The 24,387-nt window shown below is 39.1% G+C and overlaps 1 protein-coding gene across 1 annotated transcript; it reads right to left on the reverse strand.

Moving 5' to 3' along the window:
• Positions 1-1,268: 1,268 nt before the first annotated feature.
• Positions 1,269-23,303, reverse strand: EFCAB2 (EF-hand calcium binding domain 2). Its single transcript, XM_070950523.1, has 7 exons — positions 23,270-23,303; positions 16,104-16,188; positions 13,865-13,937; positions 6,636-6,715; positions 5,823-5,865; positions 5,672-5,738; positions 1,269-1,384 (listed from the first exon to the last, which is right to left on the reverse strand). The coding sequence occupies exons 1-7, from the start codon at positions 23,301-23,303 to the stop codon at positions 1,269-1,271; spliced, it is 498 nt and encodes a 165-aa protein (XP_070806624.1).
• Between the last annotated feature and the right edge of the window lie 1,084 nt (positions 23,304-24,387).

Below are 24,387 nucleotides of genomic sequence, written 5' to 3' on the forward strand. Positions count from 1 at the left end.
TTCATTAAATAATTCCAGCATTACATTGCTTAACATCTCTAATAATAATAACAAAATAATAACTTTATTGTCATTGTACATGTATACACAGTTTACCCATACAAAGAAATTCACTTAACACCCAAAGACCAGGTCCAACACATTATCTATGTACATGATTATATATAATCATTATATCAAATAACTTACTGTAGCTATGTCTTTAGTTTGTTAACTTTTGGGAAGATATTTATTTGCAAGTTTGTATGTGTGCATCTATGTGAAAGTTTTAAAAAAGAATAGAGCAACCTCTGGAATAAGGCCCGTAGAGCCTATTCCTAGATAAATATTAAAGGATATCAACAAAAAACCATGATGTTTGAAATCTTTGAAGGTATCTTTAAGATAAACACAATTAAATCAGGTGAATATATTTAAATGGAAAACACTCCCCCCAAATGAACACACACAGAATAAACAGAGACATCTCAACATAGCTGAAAGACAACAAACTCCTTTTATTGGAACAAAGGGAAAAGATTTGCTCAGGTGAGGACATCTGCTTTTAGTTGCAGAAACTCAATAGCAGAAGCACCTCTACTCTCCCCAGCTCAGATATCAAGTTTTAACATAAAACAAGGTTTGAGTTTGCTTATTAACCATTCTTTAATGAAGCCTGAATGTCAACATTTAATGTTTTGAGAGGTTTGTTTTAAATTCAGCACAACTGTAGAATTTCTTTGTTTTTACTACATTTGGAACTTCTATTTTTCCTTTTGTTTTGTTTGCATTATTTTGTTTTGTTTGCGTTATTTCTTGAGTTAATTTTAAATTGTTTTCCTGTTCAGTATTATAATTATATTATCCTATGCAGTGTGCATTATAATCCTATGCTTTCTTTCTTGAAAATAAGTTGTGCTTATTTTTCAGTAAACATATTCAACAGAGCCTATTTTTCAGTAAATCCATTATTTCAGCCCTAGATTTCAATCTTGCACATTTTTCTTGCACATTTTTCTAATAATTCAATGCAACTTTCTTGTGAATTGTCATGCAGATTACTCAATTAGTATTTTATTTGCAAATTTTGAATTCTACTATTTTCAGTTTACAATCAGATTGACACTTTAAGCTATTCAGTAATGTTTGTATTTTACAAAATAAACAATATAGTATTTCATAAATTTCAGTGTAATTATTATTATGCTTGTGCCCAACAGCAAATACAGTAACTACAATGAAGTTAATGTAAAAACACTAAACTGAGACCCATAAATTAAACAACATTCTTAGTTTTCATCCACAACCATCATTGAAATATAGTCCTTGTAGCGAACAGTATTTGTTTCTGGATCTACTGCTGCTGAAAGCATTTCTTCCATTTCTTCCTGTGTAAAAGGCTCACCTGAAGCCAAAAAACAACAATTTGCTGTAGTGTTTCTGACTATATAAACCTTCTAAATTATTGGTATTTTAGGGTTTTCAAACTATTTCAAAAGCAGTAAACATAAATGGAAATTTAGGGGAAAAAACCTTAGTTACTGAGAATCCTATACTGACACTACCCGTTTCATATACCATAATTGAATTCAAATTTAAAATGTTTAACATGTAACATATGAATGATTATGAAAAAAATTCCAACCAGCAAGTATTTCATATTTTAGAATGTCTGCAAAAACATTCTACCCAAATTATTTCATTGAAAATTGTCTACAAAATACTAGCTATATCATAATATGTTCTATTGTATTCTTGCCATTCTTTTGCCAACTTATTAATCATTATTTACCCAAAATGCTATTTTTCACCCCAACATAATTTATTTTTAAAGTTTCAGTGGCATTTCAGATTTGCTGAAAGTTCAGTAATAGATGAAAATTGCTTTGTTTTGATTAATCTAACAAAGGTGGCAATGGCAAAATTAATCTGTCAATTACAAATAGCCACACTGCTTAGATGTGGACATGCACTATACCAATACATTATGACATTCTAGATCTGTGATGGCGAATCTATGGCACGTGTGCCACAGGTGGCACATAGAGCCATGTTGCCTGGCATGCACAGTGGTACCCATTCCTCTTCCGGGTTTCTGGCACACGCACACGCACCGGCCAGCTAGCCTTCTGCTTACTGGTGCGCATGCACGTGCGACGATCAGCAGGACTTCATGCATGCGGTTGTGCCAGAAACCAGAAGATCAGCTGGCTAGCTGATCGACCCACACGCATGTTCACCAGTAATCAGAAGACTAGGTGGCTGATGCACATGCATGCACCGGAACCAGAAGTTTATTTCCCGGCACATGCATGTCCACTGGGCAGCTTCTCTTAGCACGTATGCACACCAGCCATGCCATTGACAGCTGCTTTCTGGGATCCACGTTGGAGGCCATTTGTGCCGGCAAACCAGCATTGCCTCTATACCTGCACTGCTGTTTCTGCTCGAAGTTTGCCTTATGGGGGAGGGGAGAAAGAGGGGAATGTTCTTTGCAGAGGTGGTGGCGGCTCCTCCTCCCCCTGCCAGCTTCAATGTAAATCTTGGGGTTTGCCTTGGGGCGGGGGGGGGGGGAGAAAGGTCCTGGTTGGGGGCAAATCCTCTTTGCAGATGCAGCAGCAGCTCCTCCTACTCCTCCCCCTACCAGCCTCGCTGTAAATCTCAGTGTTTGCCTTACCGGCGGGGGGAGGGGGGTAAAGGTCCTGGTGGGAGGGACGTCTGTTGTGCCATGACTGCAGCCACGCTCTGGAATAGCCCCGTTATTATCCACACATCAGCCGTGTGCAAGGTCGTGGCCAACGCAAGAGAAGCAGGATGTCAGACGCTCAGCTCGGCAGACCCACGGAGCCAGGGTGAGGGGCTTGCTCACATAAGTTTGCTGGCGCCACTGCCTCTTTGCTGGCACAAACGGCCTTCTGCCGCTGCCTCTTTGCCAGCAAAGTTATGTAGGCAAGCCCTGCACCCCGCCAGCCCAGACCATGCTGGAAATTGCCTGACCGGCTCCAACAGGGCTTCTCCAGAGTGCGGCTGCAGTCACTGGCACCACGGATGTTCCCCCCCAGGACCTTTCTCCCCCCCGTAAGGCAAACCTCGAGATTTATGGTGAGGCTGGCAGAGGGAAGAGGAGGAGCCGCTGTTGCCTCTGCAAAGAGGATTTCCCCCCCAACCAGGACTTTTTCTCCCCTCCCCTCCCCCGTAAGGCAAACCCCAAGTTTTACAGTGAGGCTGGCAGGGGGAGGAGGAGGAGTCACTGGTTTTTGGATTTGAAGAAAAAAGGGTTTTCGGGCGGCAGCACTGAGATCCCTCCCCGAATCAAAAAAGTGCACTGCGTTTCAGGCAGTGGATCTGGCCTTCTGCGGAGAAAGAGGAGGAAGGTGCGTGGTTCTGCAATGTGTACCAGAGAACCACAGAGGAAAGTGTTTTCCAGCAAATCCAAAAATGGAGCATGCAGCTGGCCGCTTGCTCTTCTCCTCCTTCTCCGCAGACTCACTTTCTCTTTCCTCCTGGCCAGATCTTTCGCCTGAAATGCAGTGCACTTTTTTGATTTGGAGACGGGATCTCAGTGCTGCCGCCCGAAAACCCTTTCTTCTCCAAATCCAAAAACCGGGCGTACGCAGGCAAAACAAGAGCACCACAGTTTCAGGCGCTGCGCACGGGGCATAAGGCAAGGCAGCTAACCGCCCTGCCTGCCCCTTTTTCAGGCGACCCAGGCGGAGGGTGTTTGGCTTCTGCTCCTGGCCCAGGAGGAAAGAGAAGGTGAGTCTGCAGAGAAGGAGGAGGAGGGTGCACGGCTCTCCAATGTGCACTGGAGAACCAAGGAGAAAAGCCTGTTTGGGTGGATTCGGGCAGGGGATCGCAGCGCTGCTGCCTGAAAAGGCTTTCCTTCGTGGTTCTCCAGTGGACATTGCAGAACCACACGCCTTCCTCTTCCTTCTTCGCAGACTCTCCTTCTCTTTCCTTTTGGCCAGATCCGCCACCTGAAATGCAGTGCACTTTTTTGATTCAGGGAGAGGATCACAGTGCTGCTGCCCAAAAACCCTTTCCTCTCCAAATCCAAAAATGGGGCATACGGAGGCCAAAAAGGTGCATTGCATTTCAGGCCTCTGGGGGAGGGATTGAAGCCTGCCACCAGCTGCTCCTGCCACTGAGTGAGAAGCGGTAGCGTGAGAAGCGCCAGCAGCGATGGGGTGGCAGCGGAAAGGATGGGTGTGCTGGGGCTTCAATCCCCCCCAGGCCTGGATCCATGCCAAAAGCCTGCTCGTGCGGGGAGAGACAGGGAAGCCCCGGCTCGTCCATCCTTGCAGCCACCACCCCATTGCCCCTGGGGGCGGCAGTTCTCGCGTTGCTACAGGAGGCTTGCCGGGAAGCCCAGCACCCAGTGGGGAGGAGCCCAGGCAAGGCTGCATGTTCGGAGCTTCTCCAGCTGGCACATGGTGGGGCTCAGAGCACTGCCGCCGGCCGGGAATGGCTGTCTTGCCAGGGAACACTATGGTATCTGGTTGTCCTCTTGTAAGAGGCGCGCTGGCACCCTTGGAAAAACTGGCAGCACATGTGCGGGAGGGCGCATGCGCAGTGTGGGGTGCATGCGTGGTGGGAGGGTCATGTGCGCATGCACAAATGGGGTGCGTATTGCATTATGGGTGCTGGCACGCGCGAGCGCGGTAGTGTGAGCACACTCTGACTTTTGGCACGCAACGCCAAAAAGGTTTGCCATCACTGTCCTAGATACTTGGGAAGAACTTGATGAAAATGAAGGCCAATACCAACTAAAGAACTGGCAGCTGTGATTTCACATTTTTATGTATATAATATTTTTTCCTTATTGTGTGCTTGCAATTATTCTCCTAAGCTCAATGATTTTATACAACTTGAAATGGATTGGCATTTTTGGTTTTCTTTTTTTATATTAATAAAAAAAAATTGTAAGGCACACAAATTTGAAATAATGTGGAGCTTACTGAATATACTTCTGGATTGATAATTAGAACACATTAGCACTATTTTATGAGGTTGGAGTTTATTCTTCAGATAGGGATGGGCATACTTTTTTGTGACCAGGAGCAATATACATTTGTAGAATTCTAGGTACTTCCACAAGATTGTGGGTAGTATCATATTCAACCTCCAGGTTGCCTTTCTTCCATTCTAAGGCCTATGGCTGCTAAGCATATCTTCATACAGGTAGTCCTCATCTTATGACTGGTGGCTTAGCAAGTGTTTGAAGTTCCAAACCACCTGAAAAAGGGGATTTATGACCTGGTTCAAGGTTCCAACAGGCCCCCTTCAGGGTTATATGACCGAACTTCAGGCACTCAGCACTACAGCCGCAGTTACAGCTGTTGGCAGCAACTGTGTTTTATGACAGTTTTGCTAAAAATGGCACTTCCTGTTTTCAGCAAAATTGTGCCCATAAACCCTTGGTTTCCTTAATGACTGCAGATTTGCTTAACAACTATGGTGGCAGTTGTTAAGCGAATTTTCCACAAAAACAACTGCCAGAAAAAAATGTCATACAATTGGTTTTGAAGCCATTATGACATATAACTGTGATGGGCAGACTCCATTACAGTTGTATGTTGAGGTCTACCTGTATTCTTTATCACACAGATACACTCAAATTCACATGCAGAGTAGAACAATTTTTTCCTAAGCAAATAAATTAGTTTTAGTAAATATTTTGCTAAAGTTTTACCTTCTTCAGTCATATACTTTATCAAATCATCTTTAGCTAGATGTCCAGATTTATTCTGATCCAAAACCTATAAAATGGAACATTGAATGTAAATTTCATTCTTATTGCCTTGAAGTTTAAGAAATTTCCCCATGCATAGATTGATACAAACCTCAAAAGCACGTAAAAGAACATCTTCTGGAACCGGACGGTATCTGAAATAACACAGTTAATAAAATAGTTATTGATAATCTGTGTATCTAAGATTTGACTGCTACTTTGAAACAGCCTTCCAACTCTTTTTACCATAAATTTTAAAGCTTAAAACTTATAAAATATGGCAAATTTGTTTGTGGAATCAGTTTTACTTATTGGATTTCTATCCTGCTGCAATCTAGATCAATTCTTGGCAGTTTATCTATTGGTAATTTATGTGAGTTTTACCTGAGCAAAGTAAAATATTCACCATAAAAAAAGAATAAAACAAAAAATAAAACTAAATAAAACTAAAAACTCCAAATAATCCACAAGAACAATTTCAATAAATGCCTACTTTAGAAAATAAATATTGTGAATCTTGTGGTAATCTGACATTTCTAGAAAAATGAAACTATTTGCCATATTTAATATAGTTCTGCAATAGATGATATATGACTTTCTGAGGTTATTGAAGTATAACTCTCAGTATCTGCATTACTGAGAATATTGGGTGGTATTGCTGTTAATGGTTTAGCAATATATGGAGGATCACAGATTTCTCTCCTGACTGAAGGGATTGCCATGTATTTTGAACAAAACTACAGCCAATTTAACATAGTACTGACACTGTAATAAATCCAAACCCATTTCATGGTTGCCAGAAATATTTTAAATTTATTTGATTACTGAGAAGTTTGGTTTTTAAATTGGATTTGTGTAAAATAAAAATCTCTCATATATGCATAACCAAGTTTCACAAACTGAAATACCTCTTTCTGTTTGTTACCTTCTTTCCATTAACACTCTAGTCATCATAGGAAGAAATTTTTCCAAACGAATAAACCCAGTTGGTTCTTCTTCTTCTACCTAATTTTTAAAAGAAGCATATCATAAATGATGATGATTTATTGGAAAATAAACCAGAAACTAATCTGAAATTACACCATCTGAAATTAGACTGTAATATATGAAATAGAAAAAACAATCTTGTTCTCTATAGGAATGCTAAGAATCATCCACTGGCTAATATTGAGGAGAGTGATACCTTCCATGTAACCTGACAGAAAAAAAAGATTTGCCAAATCAGACCTCATCCTTCTATTTCCTCACCAATCAATTAAACATTGACTGTGTTCTTCTCATCCACACATTAAATATGCAAAATGTTACATATGTATGCAAAGAACATATATTTCTAGCTACACAGACATGATCGTGACATGATGAGTTTTGTTCCATATAGCATCAACCTTCTGAACTCTCGTTTCCTCTTTCCGCTATTTATTCTAAATGGACAGTGATATCTATCTATCTATCTATCTATCTATCTATCTATCTATCTATCTATCTATACCATACATATACATACATACACATGCATACACACACGTACGTATGTATGTATGTATGTATATATGTACGGTGCAGGTATATATGTATGCACATAGCATGTGTACATGTGTGTCACATATGTGTTTGGGTAGATACACTCTTTCTCTTGAGAGTAGGCAACAGAATTTCATTTTTAATGTGGGCCAGTGTGCTCACAGTAAAAAAAAATATAATTAAAAAAGTTATGTTATCTATCTTATCAGTGCAGCAGGAAGATTGGTTTATGAAAGCTTGAGTCAGCTGTTGCACTGTCAGAAGTAGCAGAATGCTTGAGGTTGTCATTAGAGATCTAAAATAAATGTATCTGTATAATTACATATTTGCAACCTCCATCAAAAAAGTTACCCCTAGGCTTTATTATCTCACTGTATCACTTCTGTTGTTCTACTGCAAAACCACTGCACAAAAGGCACATATCACATTACATTTCTCCCATTCATTCTTGGCCTCTCCCTTTAAAAATAAAAGCTGTGTTGGTTTTTAAAAGGTTGTGAATGGAAATTTAAATACAGTGATTTAGTTTGTTACCATGCAATGAGATAATAGAAGCAGATAAAGGTTAAGTCTCATATGGTCTCATAAAGACTTACGATTTGGGAGGTGATAAGCAATTTGCAAATCAACAATAATGATGGCCAATTAAAGGTGGGGAAGAAAGAAAAGAATGTTTTCTAGATTGGTTGAAAGAATGTAAGATATCATTCTTTCTTTTATCTAGTATATTTAGTTTCTTGGTCTGAAAAGGCTGAGAGATAGAAAAGTAGCCAAATAGCAAAGCTAGCTTCTCCTGATTAAAAATGAGCAGTTTTTTTTTTTAAATTATGGTTTTAGGATCTTCTAGTTATCAACTTTATTATTATAGCCATACATGGATAAGAGAAAGAACGTTGTAAGAGTACATTTATGCAACATTGTCCTCTAGTGGTAAAATTATTTTTATACAAAATATTTCTCCATTAAAGCAAAGCAAAACATAAACAAAAATACTATGATTTTTAGAATAACATTTATTAATTAAGTGCTATATAGGTAGTCCTCAATTTACAACCACAATTGAGCCCAAAATTTAGGTTGCTAAGTAAGAAATTTGTTAAGTGAGTGTTGCCCCATTTTATGACTTTTCTTGCCACGATTAAGTGAATCACCACAATTGTTAAATTAGTAACACCGTTGTTAAGTGAATCTGGCTTCCCCATTGACTTGGTTGGTCAGAAGGTCACAAAAGTTGATCATATGACCTTGAGACACAACAACGGTCATAAATATGAACCAGTTACCAAGCATTTGAATTTTGATCACATGATTTTGGGGATTCTGCAAAGGTCGTAACTGTGAAAAATGTCACATAAGTCACATTGTTCAGTGCCGTTATTAAATTGCAATGGTCACTGAATGAACTGTTGTAAGTCAAGGACTGTATACGGGGATAAATGATGTTGTAATATTGTATCTGACACATTTATATTTAGTTTTGCTTACTGATTGCCACATTTAGCAACCATTTGGATTTATGATAGTATAAAAAAAAGAGCTTTGCAATCACTCTTCACATTTATGACCATTGCAGGAACCCCTGGTTACATGAAAGCCATTTGCACACTTCCCAATCTGCTTGTGACAGAGTTAATAGAGAATGCTGAAGTAAAATCATAGGTCATGATCGTGTGATGTTACACTTAATGACCATAGTGACTCACTTAATGATTGAATAGGAAATGATGTAAGTCTATCACAGTCACATGATTTTCCATTTAACGAATGTGGTGCTTAGCAATGGAGTAGCTGGTCGCAATTATGGTTGCTAAGTGAGGACTACCTATCTCACAGATTCTGAAAATCTTAGAAGGAGATTCTATTATTATTATTATTATTATTATTATTATTATTATTATTATTATTATTATTATTTAATAATAATAATAATAATAATAATTTTATTTCTATACCGCCCTTCTCCCGAAGGACTCAGGGCGGTGTACAGCCAATTTAAAAACACAAGACACAACAATAATTAAAAATTAAAATAATTAAATAGATTTGGCCGATTTAAAACCCCAAAAATTTAAAATACCCCAATTTAAAATTATTAAGTTGATAGCCCGGCCTGGCGGAACAACAGGGTCTTCAATGCGCAACGAAACACCCGGAGGTCGGAGATCTTGCGTATTTCCGGGGGCAGTTCATTCCACAGGGCTGGGGCTCCCACAGAGAAGGCCCTCCCCCTGGGTGTCGCCAGCCGACATAACTTGGCTGATGGCACCCTGAGGAGACCCTCTCTGTGGGAGCGGACTGGTCGGTGGGAGGCTATTGGTGGCAGAAGACGGTCTCGAAGGTACCCGGGTCCTATGCCATGGAGCGCTTTAAAGGTGGTAACCAACACCTTGAATCGCACCCGGAAGACCACTGGGAGCCAGTGCAGCTCGCGCAGGAGGGGTGTCACGCGGGCACAACGGGTTGCGCCCATAACCACCCGCGCGGCCGCATTCTGGACCAGTTGGAGCCTCCGAGTGCTCTTCAAGGGGAGCCCCATGTAGAGAGCATTACAATAGTCCAGCCGGGAGGTGACAAGGGCATGAGTGACTGTGCGCAAGGCGTCCCGATCCAGAAAGGGCTGCAACTGGCGGATCAGGCGAACCTGATAAAAGGCCCCCCTGGCCATTATTATTATACATTTTGAATACAGTGTATTGTCAGGGTTTATCATTTACAAAGCAAAGAAAAGACAGTAAAAAATATTAACACATAAACTGGTAACAATGATAATAATGTAACAGAATAGTTTTGGCTAAATTTCTTTTTATATTCGTTTATTTATAATTCTGTTAAATATATTGGCATATTTATAATTATAAACTATCTTTATATTTAATTCATACATAGCAATAATCTTTCTTCATCTAATGTCTATCTCTTCTCTCTAATCTATATAAATAAAAATGTGAATGTCTGTTTGTTCATAACCGCACATCTCCAAAAGTTCTTCACCGATTGCTTTCAAATTTTGACACAACGTTGCATTCGACTACGGGCGTGTTTTTATATATCTATATTATATACATGTCACACCTGTGACAGGTAAAAACATGAAAAACATTGGAAAACATTGAAAGACATTGACAAACGTTGAAAAACATTGAAAAACAGCGCCATCTGCTGGACATAAAACCAACATGGCAGCCTTCCAGCCTTGATTACACTCAACAGATTTCTGCTCCTTATATTTAGACTCTCCATATTGCTTCCAAGAAACTGCATTTGGAAGGCAGAGACACCCGAGGGCCATATCCTGCCACCAGGCTCGGCAGGTAGGCAGCCGGCTCCTCGCAGGGAAGCACTCGCAGCCGGCGCTTCTAGGGCTGGGCGGGGCCCACCCGAGCCTGGCTCTGACCCCCCCCCTCCCACCCTGCAAACTAGCCTTGCCCGCCAGTGCTGCCCATCCCCCTCACCAGCCGTTCTTGGGGCTCCCTCCAAAGAACACCTGGCAACGAGGCTGTCTGGGTCCGCCGAGCGGGAACCCTCCATCCCTCACCTGGCTCGAATCGCACCTGGCCCAGCACTACCATGGGCCCTGAGGTCAGAAAGACCAGCCACTAACTGGCGCTATGCGAATCTGGTCGATGAGCAGGAGATGGAGGCAACTGGAGCCTCGGGGTCGCCTTTGACCAGTGCTGCCTTTGATTCCCAGGTGGGCGCTCTGGCAGTTCACGGAGCCTACATGAAAATTTCACCCTCTGGCAGAAAAGGGGCTCCGGGGAGGCTTCGGGGGGCGGAAACGGGCAGGAGGGAGGATGGCCAGCCCTCCTTCGTTTTGCCTGGGAGAGCGGGGGATTTAATCATTCCCCTGCCCTTGGCAGGCGGGGGAGGAGAACTGCGCAACAGGGGTCCAATGGGGTGTGCGTGGCTCCTGGCTTTGCCGCTTTCTTCCTTCAGGCGGGAAGCCCCAAACCAGCCTCGAACCCTCGCCGCACCCCCTCCCTCCCTCCCTTCCCTTCCCTCCTATGCCTCTCCCCATCGACCCCCAGAGAACATCTGTGTAGGGAGGACAGAGGGGGCCCCCGAGTTTCTGCTGTGGTGCGGACAGCTGCGAAAGCCTGGCCTGAAAAGGTAAGGGCGATGGCGGGGGATGCAGAAGAGGCCGGGCCAGAGACAGAGATAAACAGAGAGAGAGGGAGAGAGAGACATAGAGAAATACAGAGAGACGGGGGCGGGAGAGACACATACAAAGATACAGAGAGAGAGGGTGGGAGAGAGAGAGAGACAGAGAGAGATACAGAGAGAGGGGAGAGAGAGAGAGTGACATAGATACAGAGGGGGAGAAAGAGAGAGACATAGAGGGATACAGAGGGGGGGAGAGAGACATAGAGAGATAGAGAGGGGGAGAGAGAGACACATAGAGAGATACAGAGGGGGGAGATAGATACAGAGGGGACGAGAGAGAGAGAGAGAGAGAGATACAGAGAGTGAGGAGAGAGAGACACAGAGATACAGAGAGAGGGGGAGAGAGATACAGAGGTGGGGAGAGAGAGAGAGACATAGAGAGATACAGAGGGGGAGAGAGAGAGAGACATAGAGGGATACAGAGGGGGGAGAGAGACATAGAGAGATAGAGAGGGGGAGAGAGAGACACATAGAGAGATACAGAGGGGGGAGATAGATACAGAGGGGACGAGAGAGAGAGAGAGAGAGAGATACAGAGAGTGGGGAGAGAGAGACACAGAGATACAGAGAGAGGGGGAGAGAGATACAGAGGTGGGGAGAGAGAGAGAGACATAGAGAGATACAGAGGGGGGAGAGAGAGAGAGACATAGAGAGATACAAAGAGAGAGGGGGAGACAGAGAGGGAGGATTTTGTGGTTCCCATTGTTTTTTAGCAACCGGTTCTCTGCCCTAATCACCAGCTGGGCAGGCGTGGCTCGGGGGCTGTCATGTGACTGATGAAAGTGAGTGACGTCGAGTTGGCCACGCCCACCAAATGTTCGTGGAGAGTTTGGAACTTCAGCCTTGCTCTTTTAGCCCAGCGGAAGCACCAGACTGGGCCACAGCAACGCGTGGCCAGGTACAGCTAATCGCTCATAAAATCTATTCCGTATCAAGTAATATTCTGTGTCTTCTTTGTCTTTTATTTTTAAAGTCAGTCTGTCCATCTCAGCACAATCTAACATTTTCCAAATTACATTCTCATCTGGTGGAGTATTCTCATTTTTCCAGTATTTTGCAAATACAATCCTTGCTGCTGTCAGTACATGCAAAACTCAATATGTAGTCCCTTTATCATAACCCTCCGGCATTATACCCAACAAAAATACTTCTGATTTCAGGTCTATACTTTGCTTAATCATCTTTTCCAACCAGGTATGTATTTTCTTCCAATATTTTCTTGCTTTCATGTAAGACCACCACGTATGATAGTAAGTACCTGGGATCTGATTGCATTTCCAGCATTTGACAAACAGATTACTAAACATTTTTGCCAGTTTTACTGAAAATCAATATTTAGTATGCAAACAGGAAATATCTACTTTCTGAAATCATTAAATGTGTTATGTAGATGATGGACTACTGGAATTATAAACCAACCATGCATGATTGGATTATGTCTCACAAGGTATGGTAAAATATGTTTGGTGAAAGCATGGAGAATTTGATTGGGAAGGCTTTAAGTGAAATCCTTCAGGGACAGGAACAAATCTCCTGAAGTATAGATCTCAGATTTAAAGCTTCTACAATTCAGAAAGTGGGTGTGCTGAAAGAGGTCTATTAAAAAAAACAACACTGTGGGGGGGGGGAAATCCCTTTTCACGAAGTACATGGTCTTCAGTAACTATACCCTTATGCTCAGAGTAAGAAAAGTAAACAAGCTGAATTTTAATTGTTAGTACAGAGAAGTAAATACAGTACGATCTAATAGATATAATGGAGACCTGGATGGAAAGTTTACCAGATCTGGAATACAACAATTGAAGGATACAGCTTGCTTGAAAGAAACAGAAGCAATATTGTAGAGGAGAAACAGTTGCATTGTACATTAAAACTATCAATTCCTGCAGAGAGATCAAAATGAATGAACACGGCAATGCTTTAAAGCGTCTGGGTTTTAGAAACAAAAAGCAATCCAAACAGAAGATATGAAAGAAGCTTTCCAAAACCAAATTGCAAATGTTTCAAAAAGACATGAAATCATAGGAGACTTTTATACCATCTGTTGGGAGACAGACTTTGCCATGAATGATTTTTCCATCGTATTTCTGACTTGTCTTGCAGACAATTTTCTGTTTTAGAGGATGGAAGAGGGTATAAAAGAAGCTATCTTAACTTGATATAACCAATATTGAAAATTCCAGCACTATAATAAAATAGGGTGGCCTACATCTGTTTATCTATACCTTCACTCTTCAGGCTTAGTACTACACTAGCCGTCCCTCTATTCTATATGAATTTAACATAATTTTAGCCTCTAGCTATTATTATAGGACCTCTAGCTATTATTACAAGATAAGCAAAATATTTATTTGCTCAATGAAATTCCTTGATATTGCATTTCTAATCCTTATTGATTTAGGAAAAGAGATCAGATTTACTCTCAACATCTTTAAGTAACAGAACTTTAAAATTATGTAACGCTACCTCTGCAAGCATATCATGGAGATCCGCCTCATTGGGACAACAGCCTAATGACCTAATGATAGTGCCAATCTCTCTGAAAAAGGAGAACATACGTTATTAAATATATAAGTAATGCAAATCTCTAATTCTGATTTATTTTATTCACTTGCCTCCCCATCAAGTATGCCTAGTTCGTAAAATCATAACCACTGAAGCAATAGATAGAGGGAATATAGTTGCCATGTCTTTAGTGAATTCCAGATCTTTAGTGAAGTCGGTTGGCTTATAGATTTAGTAAAATGTATAACAATTGCATTGTTTTTCAGATATACCAGTACTAACAAAGAAGTGTCAATTATTCTTTCTGCCCCCAAATACAGTTAATTCACAGGACCTGAGCAAAAGAATGTGATGGATCTTTAAAGGCCTAGTGACCAAACAAACATTCCAATATATAATAGTGATTATATATATATAATAGTGAAAGCATGAATTTATGAATATATAATAGTGAAAGTATGAATTAAATAGTTTCATTAATTCATGTTTTCAAACATGAACTGAATGTCTACTTAATTGAAATATAGTTCTGCAGTATTGAATTTCAATTCCTGTCTTGACAAATTATGAGAATGTCCTAAAGTTATTCACTTTCTAGATGCATTTACACTAACTGGCCTACTCTAGTTTTGTCTCATCACTGTGATAGTACGTATATCTGGAGAATCAGTGGAGAGGACTTTTAGCAAAATAGAGCTTTCCCAAAGAGGAAGCAGTAAATCCAATCATAGATAGGCCCAGATTAAAAGACTGCATATTAAGAGATTGCCCAGTCCTGAGTAAGAGGGGGGAGGGGAGAAGAGGATCAGAGTAGTCACACCCTATAATTTTTTAAGGATATATCTAGTAGGTTAGAAGGTTACAGCTTTAGTTTGGTAAGATTCTGTCCATTATTTGTAAGTAAATAAAGACTTGGCTGGATTTCATTGTGTCATTTAGGCTTGGGCCTGACAATCACCTACCCCAAACTTAGATTACTACAGACTAACTCAATCTTGATATTCATGGTTGTGGTAGATTAGCCTTCCCCTACCTTGGTACCTCCAGACATGTAAATTTCAACTCTCAGAATTCTCAGTAATGATCACCTCAGAGAATTATTTGAGTAAAATCCATGCATCCAGGGGAAACCAGGTTGGGGAAGGCAGGATTAAGCTGCTATCATCTTTCCTGTTGAATTAAAAGGGATCGCTGAAAGTCACTCATTTTACAGGAGATGTGAGTCTAAAAATAGTGGCCCAAATACATGGTAAGTCACAAACAAAAGAATGAATGTGTGTGTGTATTTAAAATACAAAAGAAAAAAGATACATTCAATAATTGGCTTTCAAAAATACAAACAGTCCAGCACTGAAACGGTTAACTCATTTTCTTAATAAATCCCAGCAAAATCTCCAGCTGAGCAATAAGCTATGCCACAATGAATAGTGGTTAAGAAAGAAGAGGGTTGTGGCAATAAAACAAACAAAGCAAAAAAGGCAAAGGGGTTGTAAGAAACCAACTATAGGAAGAAAAGCTCAACAGAGCCCTGGTAGCGCAGCAGACTAAAGCACTGTTATTAACATCAGCTGCCTGCAATTACTGCAAGTTCAAATCTCATCAGGCTCAAGGTTGATTCAGCCTTCCATCCTTTCTAAGGTAGGTAAAATGAGGACCCAGACTGTGGGGGCAATAAGCTGACTTTGTATAAAAATATACAAAAGTATGAAGGCTATTGCTTAACGCATTGTAAGCCGCCCTGAGTCTCCGGAGAAGGGCGGCATATAAATAAAAAAAAACAACAACCCAGAAATCTGGTAACTATAGTAAGCAAACCAAACTAGAACTTGTCCTCTGTTAATCTTTGTCAAACCCAAAATTTCACACTTCAGGCTTTTCCCCCATAACAAAGAGAACAGAACTTCCCTCCCTTCTCCATTTGCCTTTTATATGGTAAACACAGATGTTTCCCAAATCTCTGATTTGTGCATAATATTAACTTCTTCCCTTATGCATTCAGCCAAACCATTCTGATCTCAGATTCCTGATTTCTGGGAAATTTCCATTCTGCAACACAGACAACCAACCATATTGGGGCTAACTTAATTAATCTAAAACCAATCAAAATGTTTCACATTTCTCTTTAAAATAATTGTCTTTATTAACCCACACTGCTTTATTATTAGGGCTATTAATTCTTAACAGAAGAAATTTTCCAAACCTGACATCCACAGTTTTATTACACTCATGGTCAAACACTTCAAAGGCTTCGGTGATCTTCTTTTGGATTTCTGCTACTGCAGATTCTTTAAAGCAAGGAATTAAAAATCAATCATAGTATACTTTTTGTCAAAATTAGCAGTAAAGTGTTCATTAGAACCAGCATAGCAAACATTTTGAGCTTTCCAGAGCTAGCTTGGTTGTTAGGCATAATATAGGTGTGAAGGAAATGAATAATAAGTTACTCTTTTATAAAAGTGGTTAATGTATTAAAAAGCTATGATATTCTTACTGTTGCAAACTGATCACAAATCGTAATTAGTAGAGACAATGTGTTATGACTTGCTAAAAGCTCCCTTGGAGACAGGAACGCTTTGGGCAAGACCATTATTAGTAAAAAGGAACATCCGCCCAAGGTGAAGTTAAAAGTAAACATGATAAGATAGTTGTTGTTAGGCAGGAAATGTCAAGATGACCCTTTAAAGTGTAAAACAACTTGAAGAATGACTTAGGAGAATAAAGGGGAGTTGGGAGGGATTCTTAGGCGTGGTATGCATTGTGTAGAGGAGTATAAAATGTGTAGCTTGAAAACTGCTTTTTGCGCTCTTTGAACTCAATCCATTTGGGAAGGGTCTAAGAGGCCGCATTTGCGCTTTATATTTTTCTTCATTTTATCTCCAATAAACCTTTGATTTTGTGAACCAGACTTGTTTATGAATTGTGAGGATTAAAATATTTGGGTCTTATATCTCACAGGTGGATAAATAAGTGGGAAGTAATCAATTGCCTTCATTCTGTTTTCACTGTCAGTCTGTCTGTCACTGTCCCAATTTTCTCTTTTTCATCAATTCTGGATGTGAATGTCAACCACTTTATAATGCCTTGGTAAGGCCACACTTGGAATACTGCATCCAGTTTTGGTCGCCATGATGTAAAAAAGATGTGGAGACTCTAGAAAGAGTGCAGAGAAGAGCAACAAAGAAGATTAGGGGACTGGAGGCTAAAACCTATGAAGAATGGTTGCAAGAAGTGGACACGTCTAGTTTAATGAAAAGAAGGACTAGGGGTGACATGATAGCAGTGTTTCAATATCTCAGGGGCTGCCACAAAGAAGAGAGAGTCAAGTTATTCTCCAAAGCACCTGAGGGCAGGACAAGAAGCAATGGGTGGAAACTAATCAAGGAGAGAAGCAACCTAGAACTAAGAGAAATTTCCTGACAGTTATAATTATTAGTTATTGGAACAACTTGTCTCCAGAAGTTGTGAATGCTCCAACACTGGAAGTTTTGAAGAAGATATTGGATAACCATTTGTCTGAAGTGGTGTAGGGTTTCCTCCCTAGGCAGGAGGTTGGACTAGAAGACCTTCAAGGTCCCTTCCAACTCTGTTATTCAGTTATCCCTCAATCTTGGTGTGCTAGGGTTAAATACGACATTGCATTAATCATATGCTGAATGCAGTAGAAGCACCCTTTGATGGAAATAGAGGATGTACCAGAATAAACTGAATGCTCTGAGAATAGTTTGGCATTAAGCAAGGAATAAGATAACGTGTCATGTCTCCCTGATTGTTTAGGATGTTTATGGATAAAGGAACAGTTGTGATAATGCTAGAGATGTATAGATTGGGAATGTAAGTAAGTATGCATATACTCTTGAAGGCTGATAATAATTGTTGTTGGCTGAGTACCTAAATTCCAATAGAAGAAAACATAAGTTACTCAGGGCTGAACTATGGAGCCCAGGTACTCTCTGAGCTTGTTTGTTTGTTTGCAGACATTTCATTATTCAGCTAGGTAACATCACCAGTATGTATAAATAGGGGTTTGTTCCCTGTTTATATACAGTAGCTTGCTCTGCCAGCGTTGCTGGGTGCATAGCTTTCTCCTTGGTAGTTCCTTGATTAGGACATTGTTTTCTGCTTGTTTATCTGGTGTTGATCCCTGCTTATCAGGGTGTTAGCTGCTGGAGAGGATGTGTTCTGGTCTTTTTATTTCCTTTGCATTTATGTTGTCTCTTTTTTGCTATACTATTTTTGGGGGTTTTGCCATACTATTTCTAACTTATATGTGATGTTCTACAAAAAGTTGTTTACCATGAAAACAAAAAGATTGACATGACTGTGTGAATGTGTTTTTGCATACACGTTTTAAATAAAACTGCTGGCATAGAGATTCCTAAAATATATTCACAGCTGTGAGCCCCACCATGACTATACTCCATCAGGGCCGGATTTTCCTATAGGCTAACTAGGCTTCAGCCTAGGGCCTCAAGATCAAGAGGGGCCTACATTCCCTACATTCAAATTGTTAGCAAAATTAAAATTACACTTTCACTATAGGTGAAAGGGCCTCATAAGTGGAATAGCCTAGGGCCTCTTTTCATCTAAATCCGGCCCTGTACTCCATATTGTGTATTTCAGGATGGAGTGGGAAACCTGTCTGATATTTAAAATACACTGGATGGATAGAGATTTGATCCACATTTAGACTAAACCCAGGTAGATCAATTGGACAAGTAAATTGTGACCAAATTTATTTTATTTCACTGAGCCTAGAACCAATGTAGTAGATTGTTTTCCTCAATTAAACTATTGTAGGATCACCAAAAACAAGTTAAATTTCTAGATACAGCCCATTGTATCTTAAAGCAATTTATCAAGGAACTTCCTAGAGCAGAAGTGTAGGATTAAAATGATAAGCTACTTCTAGACTATTGCTTAATTTACAGAACCAATTGGAAACCGTGACTATAATATTAAATGAAAGTATGTATGATGTCTCCTTGATTGTTTAGGATTTTTATGGATAAAGGAACAGTTACAGAGGACGATGTAATTGCTAAGGAAATCCAACGAAGTCATATTTGCTATAATTAGTGGACACCCTAAAAAGTGTGTTTATGTGTGTATATCCACACACCTACATAAATATGTATAAATATGTATACACATGGGAATCAAATCTCTCTAGAATATCTGGGGTTTATTCAAAACCACTATTGAATACGTATGAATATTGAATATGAACAAATGTAGCGTGAATCAGGAGGGGGTAAGTACACCAGCATTGTGAATAGTGAGATTTCCTATACAACAGCAAGCAGTTTTACAATATTTTTGTTCCCTAATTCCTCACAAGCAAATAGAAGCCTGACTTATGATTATCTTTTTCTGCTGACTTTGAAATATTGAGAATACTATCAATCAATTAGTGATGCCACCAGTTGACTAATAGGTGAATGCAAGGAACCTTATTCTGTCATTGTTTTATACTGTTGATCCTACCTAAAGTAACAAAAATCCTTTTATCTACACCAAAAAGAAATAAATAGTAATCTAGTTCAGACCTGACTGCATTTGCCACTTATGAGTGGATTGCCTATCGACATAGAGGTATAATGAAATATGGGACTCATTTATACAGTAGGTTTAAAAAAAAATATTGTCATATAAATGTATTGGAAATACATATTTGAATATTTGCATTAGACAAGTATATATAGAATTGTATCTCTTTATTATAATGACATCATATTATGTTTTTGTTCCTTTGTTGCATTTCTTCACTTTTTTGTTAAAGCATTTTTATGTGTTCCGTTTTGTCTTCTTTTTGTCAACATATCTATTTCCATCACTATTATCATTGTGTTTTGCTCTTTTATCTTTTCTTTTGTTAATAATTTATTTTGTTAATAATTAGAAAATAATTTAAAAAAAGCATTAGGAACAACGCAGTTAGTTTTAAGGTTAGGGAAGAATAATAGCTGTCCTAAGTCTAGAAGACCAGGAGAGGCAAGAGTTATAGATAATAGATGGCTTTAAATGTTTGCAAACCCAGTGAGTCAAAGAGAAAACACAGCTTTCATATACTTTAAAAGAATCAAGCACCAAATCAACTCACATTGTGAGAGCATTACTATTACTAAAAAGAAGGGGTTTTTTTAAGTTTCTAAAACCTGCTAAAAACAAATGTGATGCAAAAAGAGATTTTTGAATAACATAACAGAACAAAATTAAACTGACAATAAAACCATAAGGAGGAGGAAATCTGCCAGGAAGTAATTGAATAAGGAAATTAAAGAAAGTAACAAAGAGGATAAGGAGGTTGCAGAACAGTTGAATAAGTTCTTTATTAATTTTTTTCCTCTTATTGTATACTATTATGACAGACTTAGTGGAATATTTGCATGTGTGTTAGTATAACTACACACACAGAGAGATGCATATAAAAGAAAATAAATGATATATGATAACATAATAGATCCCACAGGACTCTTTAACCTTGCAATGCCTTAGATAGATTAAAAATCCCTAAAGAGTAATTATTAGAATATGTTGACTGTTATTGTGCAATGTATTAAGGCACTGAGTTCAACTTCTCAAGAAAGGGACATATTATTACTACACTAGTATGATGTTATCTGGAATAAAACATGCAAGGGCATGCATTATCTTTTTGGAACAAGGATATTACAGGTAGTCCTTAACTCACAACTATTTGTTTAGTGACAGTTTGAAATTACAACAGCACTGAAAAAAGTGACTTAAGGCTGGCTTTTACAGTTACAACCATTGTAACATCCCCATAGTCCTATGATTAAAATTTGGGTGCTTGGCAACTGGTATTTATTTATAACAATCACATTGTCCTGGGGTTATGTGATCACCATTTATAACCTTCTCAGCTAGTTTCAGACAAGCAAAGCAGTGGTGGGTTGCTACCGGTTCACTCCGGATCAGGTGAACTGGTAGCGGCAGCAGCGGGAGGCTCCGCCCACTTACCTGGACGCTTCTGTGCATGCGCAGAAGCGCTGCACATGAGCATGCATGAGCGAACTGGTAGTGACGGGATTTGGAACCTGCCCCTGAAGCAAAATCAATGGAAGCCAGATTCACTTAACTGGGGCAAAAATGTCATAAAATAGGGCACAACTCACTTAACAACTATCTTGGTTAACAACAGAAATTTTGAGTTCAATTGTGGTCATAAATTGTGGACTACCTATAGTTTATACATTACTGGAATATTAAAAACATATTTTGATTTTAGCAAATAATATGATAGTAGCCTATCATATTTTACTAGACAAGGTATATAATGTTCCCTAGATAATACTATTAATACTATTAATAAATAGTAACACCTTCTGTCTTATTATCTGTATCAGAAGTGTGATGTGGCTGTTTATAAAGGTATAATATTAGGCTATTGTAACAGGAGCATAGTATCCAGTGTGTATACAGGTAGTCCTCGACTTATGACCACAATTTGGAGCCCAAAATTTCTGTTATTAAGTGAGACATTTGTTAAGTGAGTTTTGCCCCATTTAAGACCTTTCTTGCCACAGTTGTTAAGTGAATCACTGTAGCTGATAGGTTAGTAATTTAGTTAAGTGAATCGGGCTTCCCCATTGACTTTGCCTGTAAAAGGCTGCAAAAGATAATCAAATGACCTTGGAATACAGCAATGGTCATAAGCATGAATCAGTTGCCAAGCATCTGAATTTTGATGACACAATCTTGGGGAATGCTACAAAGGTTGTAACTGTGAAAAATGGTCATACTGTAAGTCACTTTTTTCAGTGCCATTGTAACTTTAAACGATCCTAAATAAACTGTTGTAAGTCGAGGACTAGACTATGGTGTTCAACATAGAAAATCATGTCTCTGAAAATCATGTCTTGTTTATGCTTCATTTTAGTAAGGACATTGTTAAACTGGAGGTCATCCACAAGAAAATGACAAAAGTGATGAAGAATCAAGATACCGTATTGTTTTATGAGGGATAAAGAGCTATAATTACAATTTTAAATGACTCTCAGCATTTAATTTTTTATTATCATTTATCTTTCTATTAGTAGTGCTCAATAAGAAAACAGGATATGCATAAATTGATAAGTTGTGGAAGTTTTCTGCATTGGTCCAGTACAGTAACAATATTTCTCCACAGACTATTTTTTTCTTTTTAATACATATAAAGTATACAGATAGAGTTATCCTGTTCATTTAAACAAATGTCTTTTATATATTGCTACTCTTTATAATGAATATTCAGGATGGGTATGAAGTCACTGGCCAGTGGCAAACATTTGAAAAAGGTCTTTAAGATCTATAAATTTTCTAAAAATGTCAACAAAGCTTGTAAACACATTCCTATCCTATAATTTACAAATACTATGGTCAACATTTTAAAGACATGCCTGGATTTGTATACTTAAATGTTGCATTTGTGAATAAATCTGTTAAATCTTTCTTTTCTGATACATTTTAAGTAAATACACATTTCAAATTTTATCACTTTCTTTATCCAATTTATTTGGATTTGGAGAGCTATATTTATCTTGGTTGCCCTAAGAATGTTAAAATACTGCCTATGTTTGCAAAATAAGCCTACCCATTATTCACATAAACATGGTTCACTAAAATATCACATTTTGCTGTTTTCATGACACATTGAAGCATAAAATATCCAGAGTCTACATTTTACACTAAAATATAGTCTCATTTGATTCAATATAAACTACAGGACACAGTCACAGTAACAAGACCAGCTTTTTGGTTCTTTAAAGATGAGTGGTTGTGAATCACACATGATTTTTAATAACAGTAGAGGTACCAATTTTTGGGGGGGAGCGGGGTTAAATGTCATATTTTATGTATCCATTTTAGGCTGAATTAATAAAGTAGTTGCTCTGGACTATCTTAAGGGACTATCTTAAGGGCAGCACTCCCAGTTCTCAAAGTATGCAGCAAACCAAATAATCCAACATCAATGAATGCTTTAAAATAGGAACGAAGCCTCTATTAAGTTGGAAAAGGCTCGCATTGCTGGAATTCTCTATCGTTGATAACAAAAAGGCGTTTTGAAGTTCAGAATTTTATCTCTAGCCCCGCAAGGGATGGAGGAGCATGGCTCCGTTTTGTCCCGAGGAGTCGTCTGAGGAAAGAAGGGAAAGAAAACCGGGACCGTACTGGGAAACTGAGGAAGTCCTACTAAACATAAATAAACTTGAAGATGAGGGGATAGGCCAGGAAAAAGATGTAACCTAACTCTCCTACAATTAAAAAAAAAAAAGCCTTTTTTTAAAAAAAGTGTAGGAGATAGCGGGCTGGAGGTACAAATTAGAGAGGAAACGGTGGAGCTGCTCTCTAATACCCCGTCCTTACCCGCAGCGGTTCCTTCACGCTCCTCCGTCGCCATGGCGGTCTCCTAGCGGTCGCCATGGAGACGTTCGACACGGGCCGGGTCCCAGCTAGAGTTTCTCTCGGCTTTCCCGGTCGCCGTTCCTGCCTCCCTCCGGACCTTCAAGTGGAGGTGCAATTTCATTGCAGGTAAAGTGTCCCGAGCGCTGCTGGGTTTTTTGCCAGCAGCGAACTGGTTCCCAATGTGCTAAATGTGCTTTTTAAAAGTGCCTCTCAGAAATGTGTGGCTTGGTTTTTAACATAAGGCACAGGTTCCCTCCTTTTTGTAATTATTACCAGGTTGCCAAAAGAAGAGGCCATCTATCACCTAAGTCTGTCTCAAAGTCACACACAGATGGAAAGGATTGAACCTTGATTTGGTAAACCTTATAAATGTTAAACGTGCATACGTTCCTCTGGAGAATTTTTTGACGGATTTAATTCTTTTTAAAATCATGAATTTTTAAAAGAATGAATGCTTCCAAGATAAGTCTGTCTTCTGTTTTGACATGCAAAATTGTTTAATCTGGAGTTTGGGGTAAGTTTTGGTATGGTGCCAAATGATTACTTGTTTTAATCATAGTTTATTGAGTATACTACAATTGGCTGAGACATTAAGACATTAAGCCCTGAACCACTTTTATAAAACAGCTGTTCATAAATCATATACTTTGTGTTTTATGTGAACTGATTATGAGTTTTAGGGGTGAAAATTATTTTAGATACACTGTTGCAGCTGTGTACTTGCAACTCGTATTAGGAATATACATAAGTGCACCAGCGTGCTACCGTCCCTGTCCTAATATTCCTTTTTACTTACTCTTTTCATGTATTCAAATTATGTTTATAGTTTTACCTGTTATCTTATATATGCTTGACAAATAAACTAATGATTATGATTAATATTAGAAAAAAATGATGTGCATTTACATGCATGTTATAATATTTTTCTTTTGAATCATAAACTTTTGGAAAAAGTGGCAAGCAAATATGCATTTTAAGTCAGTTTGTATACTTTGTCTTTAAGCAATTGCATCCCCAAAACTCCAGCTGTGTTGCTTCATTGCAGAAGGAAGGATATTCTTGGAAAGGATAAGTTAAAA

This window comes from Pituophis catenifer, unplaced genomic scaffold, assembly GCF_029215685.1.
Source record: "Pituophis catenifer annectens isolate HBS135680 unplaced genomic scaffold, rPitCat1.0.hap2 SCAF_1, whole genome shotgun sequence".
Lineage (NCBI taxonomy): Eukaryota > Metazoa > Chordata > Lepidosauria > Squamata > Colubridae > Pituophis > Pituophis catenifer.

Coding starts and splice junctions, on each gene's coding strand:
- EFCAB2 (XM_070950523.1), bottom strand. CDS start 23,303: ATGGCGACGGAGGAGCGTGAAGGAACCGCTGCGG. Junction 16,189..23,269: donor GCGTGAAGGAACCGCTGCGG/GTAAGGACGGGG, acceptor CTTGCTTTAAAG/AATCTGCAGTAGCAGAAATC. Junction 13,938..16,103: donor AATAAAACTGTGGATGTCAG/GTTTGGAAAATT, acceptor CTCCTTTTTCAG/AGAGATTGGCACTATCATTA.